Below are 26,895 nucleotides of genomic sequence, written 5' to 3'. Positions count from 1 at the left end.
TTAGAACACTGGTCGCCAAAGATTTTATTTGAATGAGAGAATATCTGATTATAAAATATTATATTCTGCTTTTCTTAGTGTACTTAACGCAGAGCAATTCACTGATAGGCAACTATTTATTAATTCATTGGTCAATTCCATATATAATAAAACTGATATTAATATTTAAAAGGAAAATAACACTAATGCATTTATTTTCAGCTTTTGGATATTCAATTTACTTTCCATTGAGTTCTAGAGCAGATACATAATTTTAACCTAAAGTAACTAAATAAAACTGGTACTTTACGAACATTACGGAAGAAAACCCAGTAATATAAATTCTGCCAGATGTACTGGCAAGTTTAGCAACTGCTCACTTTGGATACAGTGGTTTCAGTCCAGTCTAGGAGCAGCATTAGAACAGAAATAGCTGAGGAAAGTATTTCAATTATCCATTTCAGTCTTTCCCTATAAATACAGTATCATTTAGATATTCATTCAGAATAGTATCCTTATGCTATGTCACTGTAGCATTTCCAATATTTGACCTACAAAAAAAGCAATTTCATATTTACCCAAATAATTTGAGATTATTCTGGGTTAGAATAATCAAAAAACTATGATTTCTTGCCAGATTTTGGATGGCCAACATTTGTATAGCCCTTGATTTATATTGTACTCAATGTTAGGTATTTGTTTGGTGAAACAGTGCCATAGGTTATAAGCAAGAAAGCAGGGACTCTGCAAAGTACTCATCATAGGCAGAAGGGACTCAATTGCACAGCTTGCTTAGGGAAGACATTTTTTCACAATCTAGAAGTAACCACCATTCTTTGTTATCTACATACATTATGAGACACACACACACACACACACACACACACACACACATAATTGTCTATATAGACGAATACATCTTGCTTTAAAAAAATTTCTAGGATTAACATACTTTTTTAAACAAACATTCGTTAGAGATGTGTTTGAATCAATAATCTATTGATTCAAAGTGCACATGAGGCTTTTAACACAGAAATTCTAGTTTCTCAAGGATATTCCTTTTAAAAATTCCAGTAATTTTCTACCTAAATTGTAAGATGTTTGTTAAGTTGTATTTGTTGTCTCTAAAACTGGATTCCCTCTCTACAAGAGAAAAATGTGAGTACTGTACTCCAGGTCCAGAAAGTCTATTTTTAAACCTGTTGGAATCCCTCTACAAATAGCTTTCTGCAAATAGCTGAATAGAGGACACACATTAATTCCTTGATCTAATATCAAGATACGAGGGAGCTGTAAAATTATTTGTGAGTTAGTTCACTGGATGGTTTTATTAGTAATAAAAATATTTTCAAAAAAAAAAAAAAACACCCAAATATCAAACCTGTGTCTGCTGAAATGACTTCAGCCGCTTCTTAAACCGTGAAGGGAGAACAAAATCACAGCCCCTTGCCAGGAAAGCTAGCTCTCCCCTTAAATCCGGGTCCCTTCGTAGAGATGTTTCCTTGATCATCATCTTTGAAAATTGAATGTTTACTTCGCAACTGTCCAGCACACTTCTGAAGATAATCAGATTTAGCAAGCTGTCAATCTTGTTAGGTAGGAAGGTATTTTTTTCTTCTTATCTCCCAAAGAAATGAAATTCAAGCATTGTGCTCTCCCAGTCTCCAGGGACCACAATCCATGCTTGTTCTGACATGCGGCTGGTTCCCAAATACAGTCTGTGGCTCCCAATACCTGTTCATAATTTTCAAGTTACAAACACAGCCTGCTATGGGCCTGTTGCTCCTTGGTGGTAGCTTTATGTCAAATTGACCTGCACATGTTGAGAATATGGAGCCTTCTGGGAAAGGAAGCACCCACTACTCTGCGTACCAAAGTTAGAAACATTACAGCTGGACCTAAAAATAGTACCCTCTCAGATAATGCTAACTTCTTAAACTCAGAGTATGTGAGGTGTCAATCCACATAGAGCAGTTTCTTTTCAAACTAGAAGACAAAGAGTATGTAGAACATTTTTGGCTTTTTCTCTTTAATATTTTATCAAAAAAGAATAGGTAGCTGAACTTTGAATTTAAAACTATTATTTTAATAATAGTCTTTCATTTCTTATTTGAAGGGAAGTAAATATTCCAAACTCTCCAGATCTCTTCAGTCAAAATAAGAGGAAAAACAGAAACTTTCATCCTCAAATTGGAATTTACAGAGATCTATTGTTTTCAGATTTAAAATCCTTTTTTTTAAATCTTAGTTTAAACATAGTTAAACTAAGTTATCAAACATATTTTAGTTATCAAACTAAAATCTTAAGTTATCAAACATATTTTCTTGAACTGGTTATGAACACATTTGAAAATCTGTTCTCAGAAGTATTAGTTAAGAAAGTAGAACAATTGAATGCCACAGAAAAGAAGCTTTTTACATATAAGCAAGCGAAATTTGGCTAAAAAAAGGATAGAAAAGATGGTCAAACAGCAATGACATGGTACATACTGAATTTATAAGATTTCTTCCTTTGAGAAGCTTTAAAGAAATCAGTTAAGATTTAAGAAATACTCCATTATGTTATCATACATTAAATATCTGCCTCATACAGTTATTTGTAAGTTAATCATAAAGTACAGTCATCCTTTGGTATCTGTGGGGGACTGGTTTCAGGACTCCCACTGACCAAAATCCACAGCTGCTCAAGTCTCTTATACAAAATGTGTAATATGGCCAGGCAGGGTGGCTCACACCTGTAATTCCAGCACTTTGGGAGGCGGATCACCTGAGGTCAGGAGTTCGAGACCAGCCTGGCCAACATGGTGAAACCCTGTCTCTACTAAAAATATAAAAATTAGCCAGGCATGGTAGTGGGTGCTTGTAATCCCAGCTACCTGAGAGGCTGAGATAAGAGAATCGCTAGAATCCAGGATGCGGAGGTTGCAGTGAGCGAGATTGGGCCACTGCATTCCAGCCTGGGAAACAAAAATCAAAACTCCTCAAAACAAAAACAAAACCAAAACCAAACAAAATGTGTAATATTTGCATACAATCTACTCACATTCTCCCACATACTTTAAAGCATCTCTAGATTACTTGTAATATCTAATACAAGTCCTATGTAAATAGCTGTTATACTCTATTGTTTAGAAAATAATGACAAGAAAAAATGTCTGTACATATGCAACCATATGTACCTTTTTTCCCCCAAATATTTTCTAACTAGATGCAGAACCCATTGATAGAGAGAGCTGTTTTCTCTCACATTTAATATTTAGATTTCAATATTTATTTTCAATCAACCACATCACTCAATCAGTATTTATTTTCTATGGCTACAAAATATACACCAAATATTATTAAAACAAAAAAATAGCTTACAACCTTCTTTTACTGAACCTTTGTCTAATTTAGTGGGAATTAAATTCTTTCGTTTTCCACTGTTTCCTAAAAATTTAAGTCTGCTTTTTTCTACTAATTTCTTTTCAAGACATTCTGACAACTCTTTATAATGTATACAATAGGCTTATACATCTAAAGCTGTGTTTTAAAAAATTTCTTTTAAGTGGTAGAGTCTTCTGTTCACATCACATTTTATCTGAAAGCTTTTGATATGTACTATGATTGAAAGAGTATTACAACTGAAAACCACTAGTCTTATGCTTCATCCTGAGCCTTTCCTTGTTTTCTCAATTTTCTCTCACTGGGCTTCCATGTTAATTCTTTGAGCTGGGTAGCTTTCCTATATTTTTTCCTTACACTCCCGACTAGAATACTCTTTTTCTCCCTCATTATTTATCTCCTAAATAAAATGTCAAAATGATTTGTAGGAATGCAACTAGGCCTTTAGACTTACAATATAATGCTTATTCAATTAAACCATACCTTAAGTTATATTTCCTCTCCTTCCCAACACCAACCTGTGGCTTTAGGTTGATAGGTTCATTCCTTCCCAGAGAATGCTCCCTTTCCTCAAATTATACATTGTAGTCTTTCAAGATCCAACTCTAACTATTTCATGAAGACTTCCTGATTATTTAAGTCCTCTTACTGTAATTCTTAACTTTATGTATGTAGCACTTAGTGAAATACTATATAACCTCTCTCAAATAACCTCCACTTAATATCTTAATCAGTCAATGCTCTCCCTTTCACCTATGAAACAGAGCAACTAATGCCCATCACACATGGATTCGTGGGTAATAGTTTCTCTTACGCTCTCATATTTCTTACCTACTGTAGTTGGGTTGCATGCTTACTAAGAGTCAGCTGCATATGTCCCCAGTCTGTTTATGCTGATTGTGCTTTTCACAGTAATTATTCAATTCAATTACATAACCTAACAGAACAGGAGTGCAGAAAAGAAGAGTTATTCTAAAACTAAAAAAAAACCCCTAAGTTTTAGTAAAAGTAAACTACTAAAAAGATTTTACTGTAAAATTAGGTAAGAGTGGGATGAAAGAGAAAAATCACTAAAGTCTAGAAGGTGTCTACATTCAAAGTGCTTTACTACTATGTTCTCTCTACTTTAAAGAAACTAAAACTGTAAATCAGATTAACAAACATACTATGAGTGTGGTTTATCAAAGAAAGATGTCACAGAACTCTAATTATGTATGAGATTCATTCTCAGAGAAAAGGCTTTGACCCTATAACAAAAGACATCTGAATAAATTAATGCCTGAGTTAAAATATTTAATATACACATTTTATAGTACACACATATATAGTTTATGATTCCCTACTATCAAACTCAATTATGTTCAGGTAAAAGAGCTTCTACCATAGTATTATGTAATGTGATCATTATTTTTCAGTAGTGTCTAAACTCTTGAGGGCAAGGTTAATTTTATAGTCATTCAACTACTCTACAAATATTTTTATAATTACTTATTATATGCCAGACACTTGCTGGGTATGAAGCTGTAGAGACGATAAAGATGCAGCCTCTTCTTTTTCTTACTGAACTTTCTAGTACAATATTGGTTTGGAGCAAAGGACAATAAATACTTTGATTTTCTTTACTTCCTATAAATCTGCTAAGTTTCAAAGCCAGAACAGTGGTTAAAAGCCTGCCCTGGTGTTAAATTCTTAAGCAAGAAAATATTTCTTCATGTTTTTTGATGAGGAAATTATCTATAAATTTTGATATATCAAAATGTTTTCCAAAAAATTCAGAGAGACAAAAAGACCAGGACCTGTGAAGGGCTTTGAAAAGAAGTGGGCTGTGGCAATGAGTTATTGACAGAGGAAGACTAGCATGAAGTTGGTTTATTTGCTTTTTACTTATTTACTTGTGTTTGAATGGAAGTATTAATATATGTGCTTGGTTTTTGAAAGGATTTGAGAACGTGAGTTAGTTTCAAGGAGTTCATTACAACTGGAATATAGCACCACCCAGGAACATGGTTTTTAGAGTGACCTCTTCTTTTCTAGGAAAAGATCAAATATAGGGGAATTTCACTACAGAGAAATGTATGATCTATGATCTACTCTCTTCTCTCTCTGCTTTGATCACAAGGGAAAGTACAATCAATAGGGCTGGGAATTGTAAGAGAAAAGCTGTTTTTGGGTGACAGGTTTCTCCTGGAGGAACTAACCAGAATGAGAAAAAAATAGAGGATCATAAAACATAGTTTATAAATTCAGTTTGAGCACATGGAAAATTAGGAGCTATGCACAGTTACAGTGGAAAAAGCCATTGTAAAAGTTTTCCAAATGTCTTTCTGGAATAAACTAAAAAATATTTTCTCCTGCTCTCTGCAGCATATAATTAAGTCCATCCTAACGAGATAGCTGATTCCTACCAGTAGGCGCTTCCTGCACAGCTACCTGCATCTCTTCTTGGTCTGCAGATGACTCATGAACTTTCCCTGTCTGAAGACACAGGCAGTCCCTTCTGAACCATGTACTCAGTCTGAGTCTTCAGGATGACAACGGTAAGAGAGCTTGATTAGGCAAGAGACTGGTGCTCTCTGCTGTGGGGGTGATTGGGACACATCAATTGTTAATTTGAGATCCAGCTGTCTTGGTCTGGGGTTCCTTTCCTGCTTTACTACTCCATATATACATCTTTCTCCAGAACAAGCATGCTTGGGCAAGGGGGACAGTCTTTCTCAAAAAGAACCAGGTAGGTTGCTGGGTATGAGTTTTACAGGTTCCCTCTGGCAGAGTTATATGGAAGAGAAGCTGGCCTCTCCATTATGACCCTAAAAACTAATAATTGTTTTCTTTTTTAGGATAGCCTCTAATATCCCAAGCGAGAAAAGATGCTCCCTTACCCTATATTAAAAGGACCTATAAAACTGAGGAATAAGTTTAAAATGAGCCTCAACCTTGAAGGAAGGTGAGATTGGGTAGGAGACAGAGGAGAATAAAACTGTGAGACACAACACATTCTACATTTATAGAATTCATTCGGTTAGGCTTAGTTTGAAATTCAGGATAGATTTCTTAGAACTTTCTGAACCCTCTTATTATTCCTTGCCCTTCCCCCTTTGAAAAATTAAGACAATAGTGACTTATAATATTATTTTTTCATTTCTGGGGAAATCAGCTACATGGGATGTTTTAAGAAAAAATGGGTTAATTACATAGGATAGAGAAAATAATTTTGAACATTTGTCTGAAGAAGTATCTTATTCTGATTTGTGTATAACTTTAAAAAAAACAGTATTATATATGCAATGTGTTGTACCAATATAAGTCTAGTCCTTTATTTTTTTGAGACAGGGTCTTGCCCTGCTGTCCAGGCTTGAGTGCAGTAGCGTGATCTTGGCTCACTGCAACCTCTGCCTCCCTGGCTCAAGCGATTCTCCCACATCAGCCTCCTGAGTAGCTGGGACTACAGGTGCATGGCACTGTGCACGGCTAGTTTTTGTATTTTTAGTAGAGACAGGGTTTTGCATGTTGTCCAGGATGGTCCCGAACTCCTGGGCTCAAATAATCTGCCCACCTCAGCCTCTCAATGTGCTGGGATTACAGGTGTGAGCCACTGTGCCTGGCCTAGCCCTTTATTTCATATATAAACATGTATAAAGTCATTCAACAGCCTTGGTTGAACGTGGTTATGGAGACTGAGATGATAGCATCAGCTAAGGCCTTAGAGTTAGCAAGGGTAGCTGGGATAATGCAGGCAGCAAAGCTATAAAACTCTGAGTGACAGAAACACGTAGCACAGAGAGGCTGGGAAATCAGCTCAGTTAAGTGAGGACTTGTATTGAGGTGAGTGTTAGAAGCAGGTCCACAAAGACAGCATAGTCACTCTGAAGTGACACCAAGTAGAGTCACTCTGAAGTGACACCAAAGACAGAGTCACTCTGAAGTGACACCAAAGGATTTTGCTCAGAATATGCTACAGAAAAAAAAGTTACAGATCAAAGTGTAGGTTCCTGTACATCATGAGGGTGCTTCTGATTAACAAAAGCCAGACAGCTGTTTGGAAAAATCTAAATATGCTAACAGCCTGTATTTGTCCACACAAAAACTTATATGTAAATATTCATAGCTACATTATTCATAATAGCCAAAAAATGGAAACAACCCAAATGCTGAGGAAATGTTAAACAAAATATGGTGTTCCAAACAATGAAATATTATTTAACCATAAAAAGTAGGCTGGGTGCAGTGACTCATGCCTGAAATGCCAACATTTTGCGGGGCTGAGAGAGGTGGATCACTTGAGGCCAGGAGTTCAAGACCAGCCTGGCCAACATGGTGAAACCCCATCTCCACCAAAAATACAAAAATTATCTGGGCTTGGTGGCACATGCCTGGTAATCCCAGCTACTTGGGAGGTTGAGGCATGAAAATCGCTTGAACCTGGGAGGCAGAGGTAACAGTGAGCTAAGACTGTGCCACTGCACTCCAGCCTGGGTGACAAAGCAAGACTCTGTCTCAAAAAAAAAAAAAAAAATGAAAAAGAAAATGAAAGAAATGAAGTACTGATTCATGCTACAATAGGGTGACCCTTGAAAACATTATACTAAGCAAAAGAAATCAGTCAAAACAATTTATACAAAACAATTTATACAATTCTGGACAAAATTTGTCCAGAATAGGCAAATCTATAGAGATAGAAAGTATATTATGGTTCCCAAAGGCTAGGGAAAGGGAGAAATAGCAAACGAATACATGTTTCTTTTTGGAGTGATGAAAATGTTCTCTAATTAGTGCTGATGGTTGTACGATCTTGCAAATATACAAAAAAATGACTGAATTGTGTACTTAAGAGGGTGGACTGATGGTATACTAAGTGAATTATATCTCTATTCGTAAAAAGTCTTCTCATGTTGTATTTCTAACAGGCTGAGTAGTTTAAAAAGGTAATAACAGAAGGAATAATCAAGGAAAACTTCCCCGGTGTTGAGAGAGATCTAGCTATCCAAATCATCTGGGAAATTCATTGCAAAAAGATCATCGCCTAGGCACATAGTCATCAGGTTATCTAAAGTCAACATAAAGGAAAAAAGCCTTGAGAGCTGTGAGGCAAAATCATCAAGTAACTTATAAAGGAAAACCTCTCAGATTAACAGCAGATTTCTCAGCAGAAACCCTACAAGTAGAAGGGAATGGGGTCGTATCTTTAGCCTCCTTAAACAAAACAATTATCAACCAATAATTTTGTATCCAACTAAACTAAGCTTCAAAAATGAAGTCTTTTTCAGACAAACCAATGCTGAGAGAATTCACCACTACAAAGCCAGCATTACAAGAACTGCTAAAAGGAGCTCTAAATCTTGAAACAAAACCTCAAAACACACCAAAATAAAACCTTCTTAAAGCATACCCTTCACAGGGCATATAAAATAGTAACACAATGAAAAAGAAAACCCAAGGTATTCATGCAACAATTAGTATGATGAATAGAATAGTACTTCATATCACAATACTAATGTTGAATGTAAATGGCCTAAAATGCTCCACTTAAAATATGCAGAATGGCAGAATGGGTAAGAATTTACCAACCAAGTATCTGCTGTCATTAAGAGACTCACCTAATGCATAAGGACTCACATAAACTTAAGGTAAAGGGGTGGAAAAGATATTCCATGCAAAAGGACACCAAAAGGAGCAAGAGTAGATACTCTTATATCAGACAAAACGGACTTTAAAGCAAAAACAGTTAAAAAAAGACAAAGAGGGACATTACATAATGATAAAAGGACTAGTGGAAAATGTCACAATCCTAAATATATATGCACCTAACACAGAAGCTCCCAAATTTATAAAACAGTTACTACTACACCTAAGAAAGGAGACATATAGCAACACAATAATAGTCAGGGACCTCAATACTCCACTGAATGCACTAGACAGACAATCATGTCAGGAGGTCAACAAATAAACAATGGACTTAAAGTATACCCTAGAACAAATAGATTTAACAGATATTTACAGAACATTCCCCAACAACTGCAGAATATACATTCCATTCATCAGCACACAGAACATTCTCCAAGGCAGATCATATGATAGGCCACAAGATAAGTCTCAGTAAATTTAAGAAAACTGAAATTATATCAAGTACTGTCTCAGACCAAAGTGGAATAAAATTGGAAATCGACTCCAAAAGGAACCCTCAAAACCATGCAAATACATGGAAATTAAACAATTTGCTCCCAAATGGGTCAACAATGAAATCAAGATGGAAATTAAAAAAATTATTTGAACTGAACAATAGTGACACAACCTATCAAAACCTCTGGGATACAGCAAAACTGGTGCTAAGAGGAAAGTTCATGGCATTAAATGCCTGCATCAAAATGTCTGAAAGAGTGAAGAGAGAAAATCTAAGGTCATACCTCAAGGAACTGGAAAAGCAAGAACAAACCAAACCCAAACCTAGCAAAAGAAAAGAAATAACAAAGATCAGAGCAGAGCTAAATGAAATTCAAACAACAACAACAACAAACTACAAAAGATAAATGAAACAAAAAGCTGGTTCTTTGAAAAGATAAAATTGATAGACTACTAGTGAGATTAACTGAGAAAAGAAGAAAGAAGATCCAAAAAAGCTCTATTAGAAATGAACAGGGATAATACAACTGATGCCACAGAAATACAAAAGATTGTTCAAGGCTACTATGAATAATACCTTTACACACACAAACTGGAAAACCTAGAAGAGATGGATAAATTTCTGGAAATATACAACCCTCCTTGATTAAACTAGAAAAAAAAAAAAAAAGAAACTCTGTACAGATGAATAACAAGTAGAAAGAGTGAAATGGTAATAAAAAAAATTGTCAACAACAAAAAAGTCCAGGACCAGATGGATTCACAGTTGAATTCTATCCTACATTCAAAGAAGAAAGAGGGAATCCTTCCTAAATCATTCTATGAAGCCAGCCAGTATCATCCTAATATCAAAACCAGGAAAGAACATAATAAAAAAAAGAAAACTACAGATCAGTATCTCTGATGAACATAGATGCCAACTGAATCCAACAGCCTATCAAAAAGATAAGCCACCATGATCAAGTGGGTTTCATACCAGGGATACAGGGATGGTTTAATATACATAAGTAAATAAATGTAATACACCACATAGACAGAATTAAAAACAAAAATCACATGATCATCTCAAGAGATGCAGAAAAAGCATTTGACAAAATCCAGCATCCCTTTATGATGAAAACCTCAGCAAAATCAGCATAGGAGAGACATACCTTAAGGTAATAAAAGCCATCTATGACAAACCCACATCCAACATTATACTGAATGGGTAAAAGTTGAAAGGACTCCCCCTGAGAAGTGGAACAAGACAAGGATGCCCACTTTCACCAATTCTATTCAACATAGTACTGGAAGTCCTGGTCAGAGCAATCAGACAAGAGAAAGAAATAAAGGGCATCCAAATCGGTAAAGAGGAAGTCAAACTGTCGCTGTTTGCTGATGATATGATCATATAACTGGAAAACCCTAAAGACTCATCCAAAAGCTCCTAGATCCAATAAACGAATTCAGTAAAGTTTCAGGATACAAAATCAAAGTATACAAATCAGTAGCACTGCTATACACTAACCATGACCAAGCTGAGAATCAAATTAAGAACTCAACTCCTTTTACAACAGCTGCAAGAAAAAAAAAATACGTAGAAATATACCTAACCAAGGAGGTGAAAGACCTCTGCAAGGAAAATCAGAAAACACTGCTGAAAGAAATCATAGATGACATAAACAAATGATTGTGTTATCTAAGCTCATGGATGGGTAGGATCAATATAGTGAAAATGACTATTCTGCCAAAAGCAATCTACAAATTCAATGCAATTCCCATCAAAATACCACAATTCTTCACAAAACTAGAAAAAACAATCCTGAAATTTATATGGAACCAAAAAAGAGCCCACAAAGCCAAAGCAAGACCAAGCAAAAGAGCAAATCTGGAGGCATCACATTCCCTGATTTCAAACTATACTATAAGGCTATAGTCACCAAAAGAGCCACAGAGATGAATGGAACAGAATAAAGAACCCAGAAATAAAGCCAAATACTTACAGCCAACTGTTCTTTGACAAAGCAAATAAAAACATAAAGTGGGGAAAGGACACCATATTCAACAAATTGCGCTGGAATAATTGGCAAACCACATGGAGAAGAATGAAACTGAATCCTCATTTTTCAGCCTATACAAATATCAACTCAAGATGGATCAAATACTTAAATCTAAGACCTGAAACCATAAAAACTCTAGAAGATAACATCGGAAAAACCCCTAGACATTGGCTTAGGTGAAGATGTCATGACCAAGGACCCAAAACAAATGCAACAGAAACAGAGATAAATAGACAGGACTTAATTAAACAAAAAACATTTTGCACAGCAAAATAATCAACAGAGTAAACAGACAACCCACAGCATAGGAGGAAAATCTTTGTAAACTATACATCTGACAAAGGACTAATATCCAGAATCTACACAGAACTACAAATCAGCAAGAAAAAAAAAATCCCATCACAAAGTGGGCTAAGGACATGAACAAGACAAGTCTTAAAAGAAGATGTACAAATGGCCAATAAACATATGAAAAAATGCTCAACATCACTAATGATCAGGGAAATGCAAATCAAAACCACAATGCAATACCACCTTACTCCTGCAAGAATGGCCATAATTTTAAAAATAAAAAAATAGTAGATATTGGCATGGATGTGGTAAAAAGTGAACACTTTTACGCTGCTGGTGAGAATGTAACTAGTACAATCACTCTGGAAAACAGTATAAAAATTCGTTAAAGAACTGAAAGTAGATCTACCATTTGATCCAGCAATGCCACTACTGGGTATCTACCAGAGGAAAAGAAGTCATTATACAAAAAAGATACTTGGCACACGTATGTTTATAGCAGCACAATTCGGAATTGCAAAAATATGGAACCAGCTCAAATGCCCATCAATCAATGAGTGGGTAAACAAAATTTGATACAAATACACACACACACACACACACACACACACGCACCATTGAATACTACTCAATAAAAAGGAATGAAATAATGGCATTCACAGCAACCTGGATGGAACTGGAGACCATTATTCTAAGTGAAGTAACTCAGGAATAGAAAACCAAACTCGTATGTTCTTACTTATAAGTTGGAGCTAAGCTATGAGCATGCAAAGGCATAAGAATGACAGAATGGACTTTGGGGACTTGGGAGGTAGGGTAGGAAGGGGGTGAGGGATAAAAAACTATACAGTGGGCACAGTGTACAACTGCTCAGGTGATGGGTGCACTAAAATTTCAGAAATCACTACTAAAGAACTTATCAATGTAACCAAACACCACCTGTTCCCCCCAAAACTTATTGAAATAAAAAAGTTAAAAATAAAATAAATAAATAAAAGGGGTAACAACTTGGAATCACAGACTTTCTTGAAAATATCCCTGTAAATAGGCTTTATGAGAAAGAATAGGTTATAAGCTAATTAGATAATACTAAGATTTCATAACCTTTCTGCTCTAACTTGGCGTTTTTTTCATTGTTTAATAGCTTGTTCTGTGTTACCTTTTTTTTTTTTTTACTCTTAAATAATGAAACAGCAAAGGCGGATCCAAGATGGCTGAATAGGAACAGTTCTGGAGTGCAGTTCCCAGTGAGAACAATGCAGAGGGTGAGTGAGCACTGCATTTCCAAATGAGTTTTTATTACCCACAGACCAGGAACTTCTGGTCTGAAAAGCGCCAGCATGGCTATTTCAGCCGGCGCAGTGGGTCTCTGTACAAAAACACACACAAATCTGGGAAGCTCTTTCAACTGGTGCCTGGAACGCTTGGGAGACAGAGCCGCCCATTCAACTGAAACAAAAGGTCTGAAACAGGGAGCCAGGTGATCTGGCTCAGTGGGTCCCACCCCCACAAAGACCAGCAATCTGAAACGCTCTGGATTGAGAGTTTCAGAGCAAGTGCAGCTGGACCTGGGATGGTCCAGCTCTGTGGGAGGAAGGGCATCCACCATTACTGAGGCAGTTCACCACTATGGAGGCTGTCCACCATTACTGAGGCAGTCCACCATTACTGAGGCAGATCACCATTACCGAGGCAGTTCTAACTATACCTCTATAAACAAACCACAAGGAAGTTCACACAGCAGCTGGGCAGAGCCCACAGCAGCTCAGCAACACCTCTGCTGGCAGACTGTGAGTAGGCTACCTCCGAGCTTGGAAGGGCATCTCTGAAAAAAGGCAGCAGCACATCAGAACTTGTAAATAAAGCCCCACCTTCCCAAGAGAGAACATCTGGGAAAAAAGGCGGTTATGAGTTCCACTGCAGCAGACTTAAATGTACCTGCCTAGCAGCTCTGCACAGAACAATGGAGCTCACAGCTCAGTACTTGAGCTACTATAAGGGTCAGACTGTCTCCTCAAGCAGCTCCCTGACCCCCATATATCCAAAGAGACAGAGGATATCCTTCTGGGACTAAGATAACAGAAGAAGAAATTGGCAGAAACCCTTACTGTTCTGCAGCTGCTGCAGGTGATCCCCAGGTAAGCAGGGTCTGGAGTGGACCTCCAGCAGTCCTACAGCAGAGGAGCCTGTTAGAAGGAAAACTAAAAAACAGAAAGAAATAACTTTATCACCAACAAAAAGGATGTCCACTCAGAGACCCCATCCGAAAGTCACCAACTACAAAGACCACAGGTAGATCAATCCACAAAGATGGGAAGAAACCAGTGCAAAAAGGTTGAAAACACCCAAAATCAGAACGCCTCTCCTCCGAGGGATCACAACGCCTCACCAGCAAGGGAACAAAGTTGGATGGAGAATGAGTCTGATGAATTGACAGAAACAAGCTTCAGAAAGTGGGTAATAACAAACTTCTCTGAGCTAATAGAACATGTTCTAACCCAATGCGAAGAAACTAAGAACCTTGAAAAAAGGTTTGACGAAATGCTAACAAAAATAAACAGCTTAGAGAAGAATATAAATGACCCGATGGAGCTGAAAAACACAACAGGACAACTTTGTGAAGCATACACAAGTTTCAATAGCTGAATCGACCAACCAGAAGGAAGGATATACGAGACTGAAGATCAACTCAATGAAATAAAATGAGAAGGCAAGCTTAGAGAAAAAAGAGTAAAAAGACATGAACAAAGCCTCCAAGAAATATGGGATTATGTGAAAAGACCTAATCTACGTTTGATAGATGACCTGAATGTGACAGAGAGAATGAATCCAAGCTGAAAAACACTCTTCAGGATAATGTAAGGCCGGCTGCCTCGCTGAAGAGCCAAATGGACACACTTATCTCTCTGTGCTGGCTCCCCACACCTGCTCCTATCTGGTTTCTCCATGCAGGCTCCACACGCCCACTCCTGCATTCCTCACTCAACCCTTTCAAAATTTAAAAAGGCCGCGGAAGATTTGTCCAATGGCAGTTTAACATTAACCTCCCCAGCCAGTCAGCCTACCAATGAAACTGTCTGCTCTTTGTTTCCCTAACAATCAATCAAATCTTCTTACCAATGAAATTGTCTGCTCTTTGTTTCCCAATGACCAATCAACTACCTCCACTTCTTATAAAACCCCACGCCCTGAGAAGCCCATTGCGACTTCTCTGGCCCCTTCCCGGACCACAGAACCTCGCCCGGGAGCTGAATAAATTGGATTCTCATTTTTTTACACTGGCCTCAGTTTCCTCATTTTAACTCAGCAATATACCTTACAGATATTATCCAGGAGAACTTTCCCAACCTAGCAAGGCAGGCCAATATTCAAGTCCAGGAAATAGAGAGAACACCACAAAGATATTCTTCAAGAAGAGCAACCCCAAGGCACCTAATTGTCAGACTCACCAGGGTTGAAATGAAGGAAAAAACGCTAAGGGCAGCCAGAGAGAAAGGTTGGGTTACCCACAAAGGGAAGCCTATCAGATTCACAGTGGATCTCTTGGCAGAAACCCTACAGGCCAGAAGAAAGTGGGGGCCAATATTCAACATCCTTAAAGTAAAGAACTTTCAACCCAGAATTTCATATCCAGCCAAACTAAGCTTCATAAGCAAAGGAGAAATAAAATCCTTTACAAACAAGCAACTGCTGAGAGATTTCATCACCACCAGGCCAGACTTACAAGAGCTCCTGAAAGAAGCACTAAACACAGAAGGGAACAACCAGTATCAGCCACTCCAAAAATGTACCAAATGGTAAAGAGCATAGACACAATGAAGAAACTGCATCAACTAATTGGCAAAACAGCCAGCTGGCATCAAAATGGCAGGATCAAAATCACACATAACAATATTAACCTTAAATGTAAATGGTCTAAATGCCCCAATCAAAAGACACAGACTGGCAAATTGGATAAAAAGTCAAAACCCATCAGTGTGCTGTATCCAGGAAATCCATCTCACATGCAAGGACACACATAGGCTCAAAATAAAGGGATGGAGGAGGATTTACCAAGCAAATGGAGAGCAAAAAAAATAAAAATAAAAAAAGCAGGAGTTGCAATCCTAGTCTGTGATAAAACAGACTTTAAACCAACAAAGATCAAAAGAGACAAAGAAGGGCATTACATAATGGTAAAAGGATCAATGCAGCAAGAAGAGCTAATGATCCTAAATACATACGTGCCCAATACAGGAGCACCCAGATACATAAAGAACTTGCTTTATGTATCTGGGTACTCCTGTATTGGGTGACCTACAAAGAGACTTAGACTCCCACACGATAATAGTGGGGACTTTAACACTCCACTGTCAATATTAGATCAATGAGACAGAAAATTAACAAGTATATCCAGGACTTGAACTCAGACCTGGAACAAGCAAACCTAATAGACATCTACAGAACTCTCCACCCCAAATCCACAGAATATACATTCTTCTCAGCACCACATCACACCTACTCTAAAACTGATCACATAATTGAAAGTAAATCACTCCTCAGCAAACGCAAAAGAATGGAAATCATAACAGTCTCTCAGACCACAGTGCCATCAAATTAGAACACAGGATTAAGAAACTAACTCAGAACTGCACAACTTCATGGAAACTGAACAACAGGCTCTTGAATGTTGACTGAATAAACAACAAAACGAACCAGAAATAAAGATGTTTTCAAAACCAACGAGAATGAAGAAACAATGTACCAGAATCTCTGGGACACCTTTAAAGCAGTGTCTAGAGGAAAATTTAGAGCAATAAATGCCCACATGAGAAGCAAGGAAAGATCTAAAATTGACACCCTATCATCAAAATTGAAAGAGCTAGAGGAGCAAGTTCAAAAAAACTCAAAACCTAGCAAAAGACAAGAAATAACTAAGATCAGAGCAGAACTGAAAGAGATAGAGACATAAAAAATGCTTCAAAAAAATCAATAAATCCAGGAGCTGGTTTTTTGAAAAGATCAACAAAACAGACAGACTGATAGCCAGATTAACAAAAAAGAAAAGAGAGAAGAATCAAATAGATGCAATAAAAAACGATCAAGGGGATATCACCACTGATTCCACAGAAATACAAACTACCATCAGAGATTTCTAGAAACAACTTTATGCACATAAACCAGTAAACCTGGAAGAAATGGATAAATTCCTGGACACTTGCACCCTCCCAAGCCTAAACCAGGAAGAAGTCAAAAAACCCTGAATAGACCAATAACAAGGGTTGAAGTTGAGGCAGCAATTAATGGTCTACCAACTAAAAAAAGCCCAGGTTCAGACAGGTTCACAGCCGAATTCTACCAGACATACAAAGAGGAGCTGGTACCACTCCCTCTGAAACTATTCCAAACAATCCAAAAAGAGAGAATCCTTCTCAAATTTACGAGACCAACATCATCCTGATACCAAAACCCAGCAGAGACTCAACAAAAAAAGAAAACTTCAGGCCAATATCCATAATGAACATAGATGCAAAAATCTTCAATAAAATACTGGCAAACTGACTGCCAACAGCACATCAAAAAGCTTATCCATCACGATCAATAGGCTTCATCCCGGGGATGCAAGGCTGGTTCAACATACACAAGTCTATAAACATAATCCACCACATAAACAGAACCAAAGGCAAAAACCACATGATTATCTCAATAGATGCAGAAAAGGCCTTTGACAAAATTCATAGCCCTTTATGCTAAAAACTCTCAATAAACTAGGTATCAACAGAATGTATCTCAAAATAATAAAAGCTATGTATGACAAACCCACAGCCAATATCATATGGAATGGGCAAAAACTGGAAGCATTCCCTTTGAAATCTGGCACTAGACAAGGATGCCCTCTCTCACCACTCCTATTCAATATAGTATTGGACATTCTAGCCAGAGCAATCAGGCAAGAAAAAGAAATAAAGGGTATTCAATTAGGAAAGGAGGAAGTATAATTGTCTCTATTTGCAGACAACATGACTGTATATTTAGAAGACCCCATCGTCTCTGCCCAAAATCTCCATAAACTGATAAGCAACTTCGGCAAAATCTCAGGATACAAAATCAATGTGCAGAAATCACAAGCATTCCTATACACCAATAACAGAATTAAAGAGAGCCAAATCAAGAATGAACTGCCATTCACATTTGCTACAAAGAGAATAAAATACCTAGGAATAAAACTAACAAAGGATGGAAAGGACCTCTTCAAGGATAACTACAAACCACTGCTCAAGGAAATAAGAGAGGACACAAACAGATGGAAAAACATTCTATGCTCATGGTTAGGAAGAATCAATATTGTGAAAATGGCCATACTGCCTAAAGTAATTTACAGATTCAACACTATCCCCATCAAGCTACCTATGACCCTCTTCACAGAACTGCAAAAAAACCACCTTAAACTTCATATGGAACCAAAAGAGAGCCTGTAAAGCCAAGACAATTTTAAGTAAAAAGAACAAAGCTGGAGGCATCATGCTACCTGACTTCAAACTATACTACAAGGCTACAGTAATCAAAACAGCATGGTACTGGTACCAAAACAGAGATATAGATCAATGGAACAGAACAGAGGCCTCAGAGGCAACGCCACACATCTACAAACATCTGATCTGTGACAAACCTGAGAAAAACAAGCAATGAGGAAAGGACTCCCTGTTTAATGGTGTTGGGAAAACTGGCTAGCCATGTGCAGAAAGCAGAAACTGGACCCCTTCCTGACACCTTATACTAAAATCAACTCCAGATGGATTAAAGACTTAAACATAAGACCTAGCGCCATAAAAACCCTAGAAGAAAACCTAGGCGAAACCATTCAGGACATAGGCATAGGCAAGGACTTCATGACCAAAACACCAAAAGCATTGGCAACAAAAGCCAAAATAGACAAATGGGACCTAATTAAACACCAGAGCTTCTGTACAGCAAAAGGAACAATCATTAGAGTGAATCGGCAACCAACAGAATAAGAAAAAATTTTTGCAATCTACCCATCTGACACAGGGCTAATATCCAGAATCTACAAAGAACTAAAACAGATTTACTAGAAGCAAACAAACAAACCCATTCAAAAGTGGGCAAAGGATATGAACAGACACTTTTCAAAAGAAGACATTTATGAGGCCAACAAACATATGAAAAAATGCTCATCATCACTGGTTATTAGAGAAATGCAGATCAAGACCACATTGAGATACCAACTCATGCCAGTTAGAATGGTGATCATTAAAAAATCTGGAGACAACAGATGCTGGAGAGGATGTGGAGAAATAGGAACACTTTTGCACTGTTGGTGGGAGTGTAAATTAGTTCAACCATTGTGGAATAGTGTGGCGATTCCTCAAGGACCTAGAAATAGAAATTTCATTTGACCCAGCAATCCCATTAGTGGGTATATATTGAAAGGATTATAAATCGTTCTATTATAAAGACACATACACATGTATGTTCACTGCGGCACTGTTTACAATAGCAAAGACCGGGAACCAATCCAAATGTCCATCAATGATAGACTGGACACAGAAAATGTGGCACATATACACCATAGAATACTATGCAGCCATAAAAAACGATGAGTTTGTGTCCTTTGTAGGGACATGGATGAATCTGGAAACCATCATTCTCAGCAAACTGACACAAGAACAGAAAATCAAACACCACATGTTCTCACTCATAGGTGGGTGTTGAGCAATGAGAACACATGGACACAGGGAGGAGAGCATCACACACTGGGGTCTGTTGGGGGGAAGAGGGGAGGGACAGCAGTGGGTAGGGAGATTGGGAAGGGATAACATGGGGAGAAATGCCAGATATAGGTGACGGGGGGATGGAGGCAGCAAACCACCTTGCCATGTAGGTACCTATGCAACAATCCTGCATGTTCTGCACATGTACCCCAGAACCTAAAGTGCGATAAAAAACATATATATATTTAAAACATTAGAAAAACAAACAAACAAAAAATAATAATGAAACACCAGTCGGGGGAAGGAAGCCAGGTGGTGGTAGTTATCTATAGTTTATTTGTTCCTAGCCTAATTCTTTAGCCTTGACTTCACTGCCTGCAGCAAAATAGGAAGGCATGTGTATGGCAGAGGAGACCTAACAAGCATTTTTGTGTTGGTTCAATTGACTCCAAATTATGGGAACACATTCCATGACTAATAACAGAACCCACAAAATCTGATTATTTTGGCTTTACAGTGTTCCTAATACTTGGGGTAGATGTTGTTCTAGAATCTGGGGCAGCAAGAAAGAATTAGAGCCTAAAATTATCAGGCATAATAATTCTGGGATCCCTAGAATTTCTAGTGTTTAGAGTTCTCTGTACTTCTTAGTCTGCTTTTTTCCTTCCTTCTCTCCTTGAAGAATTAATTCAATTAGAGATTGCTCATTAGAGACCGTAATAATTTATTTTTGACCTATAAATATGGAGAGAAAAGAAATGAAGGGATTCCATTTCACTGACACTGCCACGTTAAATAAATGCTTGGTGACTGGTGCTATAAAATACTCTGCCCCAGTGTCTCCCTTAGCGAGGAGAGAGAGAGAGCGTGAGAGAGAGAGTGTGTGTGTGCGTGTAATTGTGGGTGACAGTTGAACTCACAGATGTCAAAACAGAAGCTTGGAACTGATAGTCAAGGACCCTGGTGACGATGAGCATTATGCTGTAAGTACAACAAATATGTCTCTTGGATGTCAAAGCACCTCCCAGGGTAAACACCTTAACTGTGGTTTCCAAAAATAGATCCATGAGAGGGGATGATAGAATAACCTCTCAGACCTAGTCTAGATTGGTTATGGTTTGCTGGCAATCTTAAGGGAGACGACTCTGATTCAAAGATCTCTACATAATTCTCAGTTCTTATGAAGGAGGGACACTGCAAGGTATGGTATAATAGAGCTTCTGAAGTGATCGGTTTACACAGTTAATTTTATCCAATTTTGCAGATGATCATATTGGGAAGCCTGGTTTCAGGGGCTCAAGCCTGGCTAAAATGGTGGATCTCTTAGGGTATCTAAGAGAATTTAGATAAATTACCTTTATTATTTTTTTCTTCTTGGATAAGGTTGGTTGTAAGGTAAAATTTAAAGACTACAGATATATAACATTGAAACAAAAGTCCCTATACAAAGTGACAATTATTAACAAATATCATTTGAGCACCGAGTGCCAGCTACCAGTCTAGGTTTTGGGATGTAGCAGTGAATGTTTAACATATAAAATTCCCTGTTCATAGAGGTTTCATTCTAGTGGTAGGAGTCAGGGGAGAAAAACAGTAATTCAAATAATGTATCAGGGGGTGGTGTTAGAAAAATAAAACAGTAAAGGGGGAAAGGGAATACCAAAGCTGTAGGTGTCCATACAATTTTTAGTGCAAAAAGGCCTCAGTGAAAAAGACAGACGTGGTGATGGACTAAGTCCTGCAGGTATGGGGGTGGGGGTGTTGTAGGAAGAGGGAACAGCAAATGGGATTATGTCTGGTATATTTAGAAAGAGGAGGGCTAGGGGAAGAACTGGAAACAATAACAACTCTTTTAAAGAGCCCTGGAGTGAAGAAGAGCAGACAAATGAGTGCTAACTCGAATGGTATGTTGGAGCACTAGCGGTTTGTTTTGTTTTTAAAGCTGGGAGAATTGTAGCATGTTTATCTGCTGAAGGAGTGATCAGCAGAGGAGAAAAACTGATGACTGCAGGGGAGAAATGGGTCAATCTCTGCAGGAGTGTTTGTGAGTGGATGGGATCTATTATTAAAGCCTGAGTATAGGCCTGGCTTGAAGATAGGAGCTTGGATAGTTTATGTATAGAAATAGAAGGAAAGGGAGAAGATATGAGTACTGATATGGGTAGGAGATGGGTAATGGTCTCTTCTAATTGCTTTAGTTTTCTCAGTATAATAGGAAAAAGATTATTAGCTGAGGGTGAGGATGGGAAAAACGCTGGAGGTTAGAAGACAGGGAAGAAGGCACCTGCAGAGTGGGAAAGTGAATGGACTAGGGAAACATAGCAGGACTGCCATACAATACTAAAGACCCATTGGAAGTTGGTGGTCATGAATTTAAAGCAAGATCACTCAGCATGGTTGTTGATCTTCTCTAGCCAAGTTCAGCTGCACAAATAAAAGCTCAGAGTAGACATAGAGAACACAATTTCAGCTGGAGTTGTTCCAGGTGGGTACCAAGAAATGAGGGCATGACAAGGAAGCTGAGAGTATATTGAAGGGAATGATTTTAGTGATGAACTAAGGCAGTAGTTCTCAGGCATAATTATGCATCAGAATCACCTGGAGGGCTTGTTAATCCACAAAGCGCTGAGCCCAGAGTTTCTGATTTACTAGGTCTGGGCTGGGGAATGAGAATATGCATTTCTATCAAGCCCCCAGGTGATGCTAACACTATTAATTGGGAACCATACTCTTAAAACCACTGACATAAACATAAGGCCAGCAAATGAACAAAGAAGGGCAGAGGACAAACTCATTAGAGGAGATCAAGGAATTGAGAAGCTCCTGTCCTGGATACTTTATCTACTGAACACTCAAACGGTGTCAAGAGTAATATTAAATAGTGTGTCATAAAGCCAGGAGATAAAACCTTTAAGAAATAAGTAAACTGGGGTGGTAGATGACTACAATCAGAAGGGGTAGAGGATAGCAGAGTCTAACCATACTAGTTCAAAGTTGGGGTGGGGCTAGTTTCAGGGAGGCCGCCAGGAGAATAGTCTGGAACAGCAATGAAATGCAAGAACACTTACTGCCTGCTCGAGGCCTAGTGGGATAGTGGTGGGAATGAGAAAGCATAGAGCCACCATTTCACTGGCTACAGTATCCTTAGGAAGAGATGAGTTTCAGTTACAATAGGAAGGGAAATGCTTAGAGAAGAGATAGGAAACTATGTTTAGAGAAGAGAGAGACATAGGAAACTTTGCTGGTGAATGATCATGAGTTCAGAGTTCAAAAGGACATGGTGACAATCTAAGTTGGGAAGGTTGGAAGTGGATTTGGAGATATGTAAGAGCAGTGTGAGGAGGAAAGTGGGGTAGGGGAAAGTGGGTAGTCTGGATTCCTGGACTTCTGGTGGTGACTAATGTAAACAGGGATGAAGGGCATATTAGAGAGATTAGTCCTGATGACCTTAAATCAGAGAGTGGTGGTCAAGCTATAACGGTTGGGCAGGCCTGTGGGCTTAATGGATCAAGTTTATCTGGGAGCTCCTCTTCACTCCTGCCAAGGGTGGTGTGGAGGCTGGGAAAGGGCAGACTTATCAGGAACACCTGAATATGAGACTCACTTTCTATTTCTGGAGGAACATGAAGAATATGGAGCATACATACCCCAAACTTTTTGTATACATAAAAATATATTAACAAAAAGGGATCATAATGGTACATGTCTTACAATTTACATTTTTAACTTTATCTTGACTTTTCTACATCAGTACATATATATTTACCAGGCTCTTGTGAACATAGGTGGGGACATATTTGAGATACCTGATGTTAATTAGAAAGAATCAAGGTGTTAATGCAAAGGAACCTGATGTCAGAAGCCACCAAAGGTGGAGAAGGATATTCAGGTTGGGCTCATTCTGCAAATTCCTATTTGCCACCAGGCAGATCTGTTTACTTTTATTAATCTGCTTGGTGGTAACTGAGAGGAGGAGAGGATGATTTCCTATTGTGTTGCTAAGTGTCTTGATTTCTACTCAAGCATTCCCAGCACTGAACCCAGGCACCATGAGCACCTACAAAGTAGTTGAAGAAGGGAAGAAGAAACATTCTCCCTCAGTGACATGACTGGCTAATGTTAATGAAGGCGTGGATATAAACCTAGAAAGTAAAGAGAGGAAAGTGTTTATTAATGCTCCAGAAGAAACATTTAACAAAGTTCCTAAAGTGTGCTTTGCTAAAATGTTATATTTTCCTAATTATTCTGCATTTAAATATGCATATAAAACTATACAGTGTACGATCTAAACATTGAGGAAACCTAAATGTTGGATCATTAACTTAGGAAGGTCCCTTATTTCCTCCAGAATGAAATATCAAATACAAATTCCTGCTCAGGGTTAGAAGAAAGCAAAGTGAGTTCTAGTAACAACAGAAATCACACCCAGCTTCAAGGATTTCTGACTGTCTTGGGCATCCAAAAACAAATAAAAACAAACAATTGTACTAAAATTAAATGGACAGAAATATCCTTTTCCAACCCAAATCCATGAGGAGGAAGATGGCAACTTCTAAGAATGGGCAAAAGAACAATGAATATATAGGAATTCCTTAAAGAGAAAATAGTGTTACAAAATTTTCAAAATTTAAACAAAGAGCTCATATATGATCATACTGTAAGAAAGCCTGTGGGAACAACGGTGATTGAGAAAGCATACTCGAAATGGCTACAGTGTATAATCAAGGGATTTCTGCCCCCCTCCCCCCAATAAAGTAAAATGGTCTACACTCTCCTGATGTCTTCCTCTCTTGCCAGGAAAGGTGATGGGACCCTTCCTAGGGTGCTGTTGTTTTTTAGGTGTTAAAGGCTAGAGGAATTACAAGACTTAGTGGTCTAGGTAAGATATTTGAGTCTTGCAGAGGCACTAACTATCCTGAAGTCCGAGAAGGGTACCCTGACGTCAGGTCCTTATGCACCCATCCTTGAGAAGCAAAGAGCAGAGAAAGGGATCGCCCTCAGGCAAAGGAGCAGTTTCCATTTGAGAAGGAGACAAAGCAGGCAAGTGAAAATCCTCTCACTTGGTTATTCATCCACCTACTTGTTTATTCATTCAACAAATAGCTATTTAATGCTAAATAAAGGCCAACAGAGGTTAGGAGCCCAGATGTGGAAACTTAAAAGAGACACACATCTCCTCCCATATTCTTATTTTAATATTTCATTTTTACCACGGGTACATTTGGGAGCTTGAGATAACATTTTTGGAGCTGAATGGAAATGTGAATTAGGTCATCAGGAAGACCGCGTGCTTAAACTCTGCCTTTGAACTCCAGAAAACCAATGGGAAAACGTTCCCACCTGAATGACAGGTAGGCTTCTTACTCTCTATTCCTTATTGGTGTGGATTTTATTAACTTGGAATTCACAATAATATAAACAGAGCAGCCTGAAATTTCCCTTTACATTCTCTAAGTTCTGTTAGAACAATTTTTGTTGCCCTTGATCATCAAGATAAAACTATAACAGATCTTAGGTTTGAGAGAAATAATGGATTCATGATATATCCATTTAGTCTCTTGAATTTCCCTAGGACAAAAGGTAGTTGGAAAAGATTTGAAGCAAATGGTAAAATGTTAAGATTTGACAAAGCTAAGTGGTAGGTGATAAAAGTGCTTTTATATCATTCACCATACTTTTCTATTTGCTTAAAACAAGGGTTAATAAACTTCAGTCCATGGACCAAATCTGGCCCACTGCCTGTTTTTCTAAGTCTTGGAGCTAAGAATGGTTTTACAATTTTAAAGCATTTTTTTTTTGTAAAGGCAAATAACACTACATAACAGAGCTCTGACCCACAAAGCCTAAAATATTTACTATCTTGCCCTTCACGGAAATGTTTGCCAATTCCTTGCTTAAATTTTTCATGAGAAGAAAAGAAGGATTAAAAAAAAAAAAAAAAAAGATGGCCGGGTGAGGTAGCGCACGCCTGTAATCCCAGCACTTTGGGAGGCCGAGGTGGGCAGATTGCCTTAGCTCAGGAGTTTGAGACCAGCCTGGGCAACATGGTGAAACCCCGTCTCTACTAAAATACAAAAAATTAGCGAGGTGTGACGGTGAGCACCTGTAGTCCCAGCTACTCGGGAGGCTGAGGCAGGAGAATTGCAAGAACCCGGGAGGCAGAGGTTGCAGTGAGCTGATCACTCCACTGCACTCCAGCCTGGATGACAGAGTGAAACTCTGTCTCAAAAAAAAAAAAAAAAAAGACAAGTAGGAAGGCAACTGAGTCAAGGAAGAATGGTTTGTCTTCTTTCATTAAGCATCCTCCTGAATTAAACATTTTATATTACTTGTCTCTTTAAGTTAGCTTTTCATTAATTACTTTTTCAACTTTTATCAAGAAGAAGTCTGAAGAAATTTTATTCTATTCTGTGATATTGAAACTTATTTGAAAGAATGGCAGGAGATGGTCTTTTAACAAGATTTTGATTTCAGTCCATACTTGTCAAAAAACTGGGAAGCACATTTAGAGTCCAGTGTGGCATTTTAAGGTAGCTGTACCTAGATTGAGGGTTACGGGGGACCCACTCATGAGGTGTTAGCCAGGGACACAAGACAGGTGATGCTCAGGCATTTTCTACTTTATGCAGTCTATCTGTTTTTAGAGAATTTGTCTTCTTTTCATCACAGAAGATAATGGGGGACGAGGGTTGAGTAAAATTTTAAAAAAGTATCACAGTGAGAGTTTCTGGTTATAATAGTTTTAAGATACTGGAATAGGTCATGAGAGAAAGTAGATGTTTCTTCAATAAACAGATGGGTCACTGTGAGGAAAAATAGTGAGATAACACCTTTAAATGTCTTAATATGCCTTAGTTCACAATAACTGGTTACTCTTATGACATTATTATCATTTTCAGGTTGCTATGTAGGTATTTTCTTTCCTTTATAAACTATTAAGGACATCACTATTGCCTGTGTACTGCATATGTATCATGTGGGAAAAAAATCCACATGAAGGGATTTTTTTCTTACTTTTGTGATTGATTCCAAGTTTTTCCCCCAGTGTTGACCCAAGTAAACTAAAGACATTAACACCTGTGAATCAACAAATGAAAGGATTCACACCAAGTAATTTCACAGAAATGCTCAGTGAAGATCTGCAATATTTAGACCCAAATCATCACTTAATAACCTTATTAAGTATGCACTGTTTTAAACTTTAGTGTCTCTCGTAACTAAAAAAGTCCACAGGAGAATAGCAGCCACAAAACATATAGGTTGAGTATCCCTTATTCAAAATGCTTGGGACCAGAAGTGTTTTAGATGTAGAATTTTTTGGATTTTTGAATATCTGCATATACAAAATGAGATATCTTGGGGATGGGGCTCAA

The 26,895-nt window shown here is 38.0% G+C and overlaps 1 protein-coding gene across 7 annotated transcripts in view; it reads right to left on the bottom strand.

The window, feature by feature from the left end:
• The window catches only part of PPP2R3A (protein phosphatase 2 regulatory subunit B''alpha), a 196,234-nt gene that overhangs the window by 115,328 nt on the left and 54,011 nt on the right, over nt 1-26,895 (bottom strand). The window contains exon 1 of one of the 7 annotated variants that reach the window (XM_064378721.1): nt 1,361-1,825. The exons of 5 other annotated variants lie outside the window; for them this stretch is intronic. In XM_064378721.1, coding sequence (XP_064234791.1) covers nt 1,361-1,492 — 132 coding nt within the window. In that variant the 5' untranslated portion in view covers nt 1,493-1,825. Of the gene's footprint in view, nt 1-1,360; nt 1,826-26,895 lie in introns of those variants that run through there. One more of the 7 variants, XM_012451170.2, reaches the window with a different exon arrangement.

This window comes from Aotus nancymaae, unplaced genomic scaffold (assembly GCF_030222135.1).
Source record: "Aotus nancymaae isolate 86718 unplaced genomic scaffold, 86718_ANA_hifiasm-v0.15.2.pri h1tg000019l, whole genome shotgun sequence".
NCBI classification, from domain to species: Eukaryota; Metazoa; Chordata; class Mammalia; order Primates; family Aotidae; genus Aotus; species Aotus nancymaae.
Note: the sequence above shows the minus strand (reverse complement) of the source record. Positions and strands in the feature narration are given on the sequence as shown.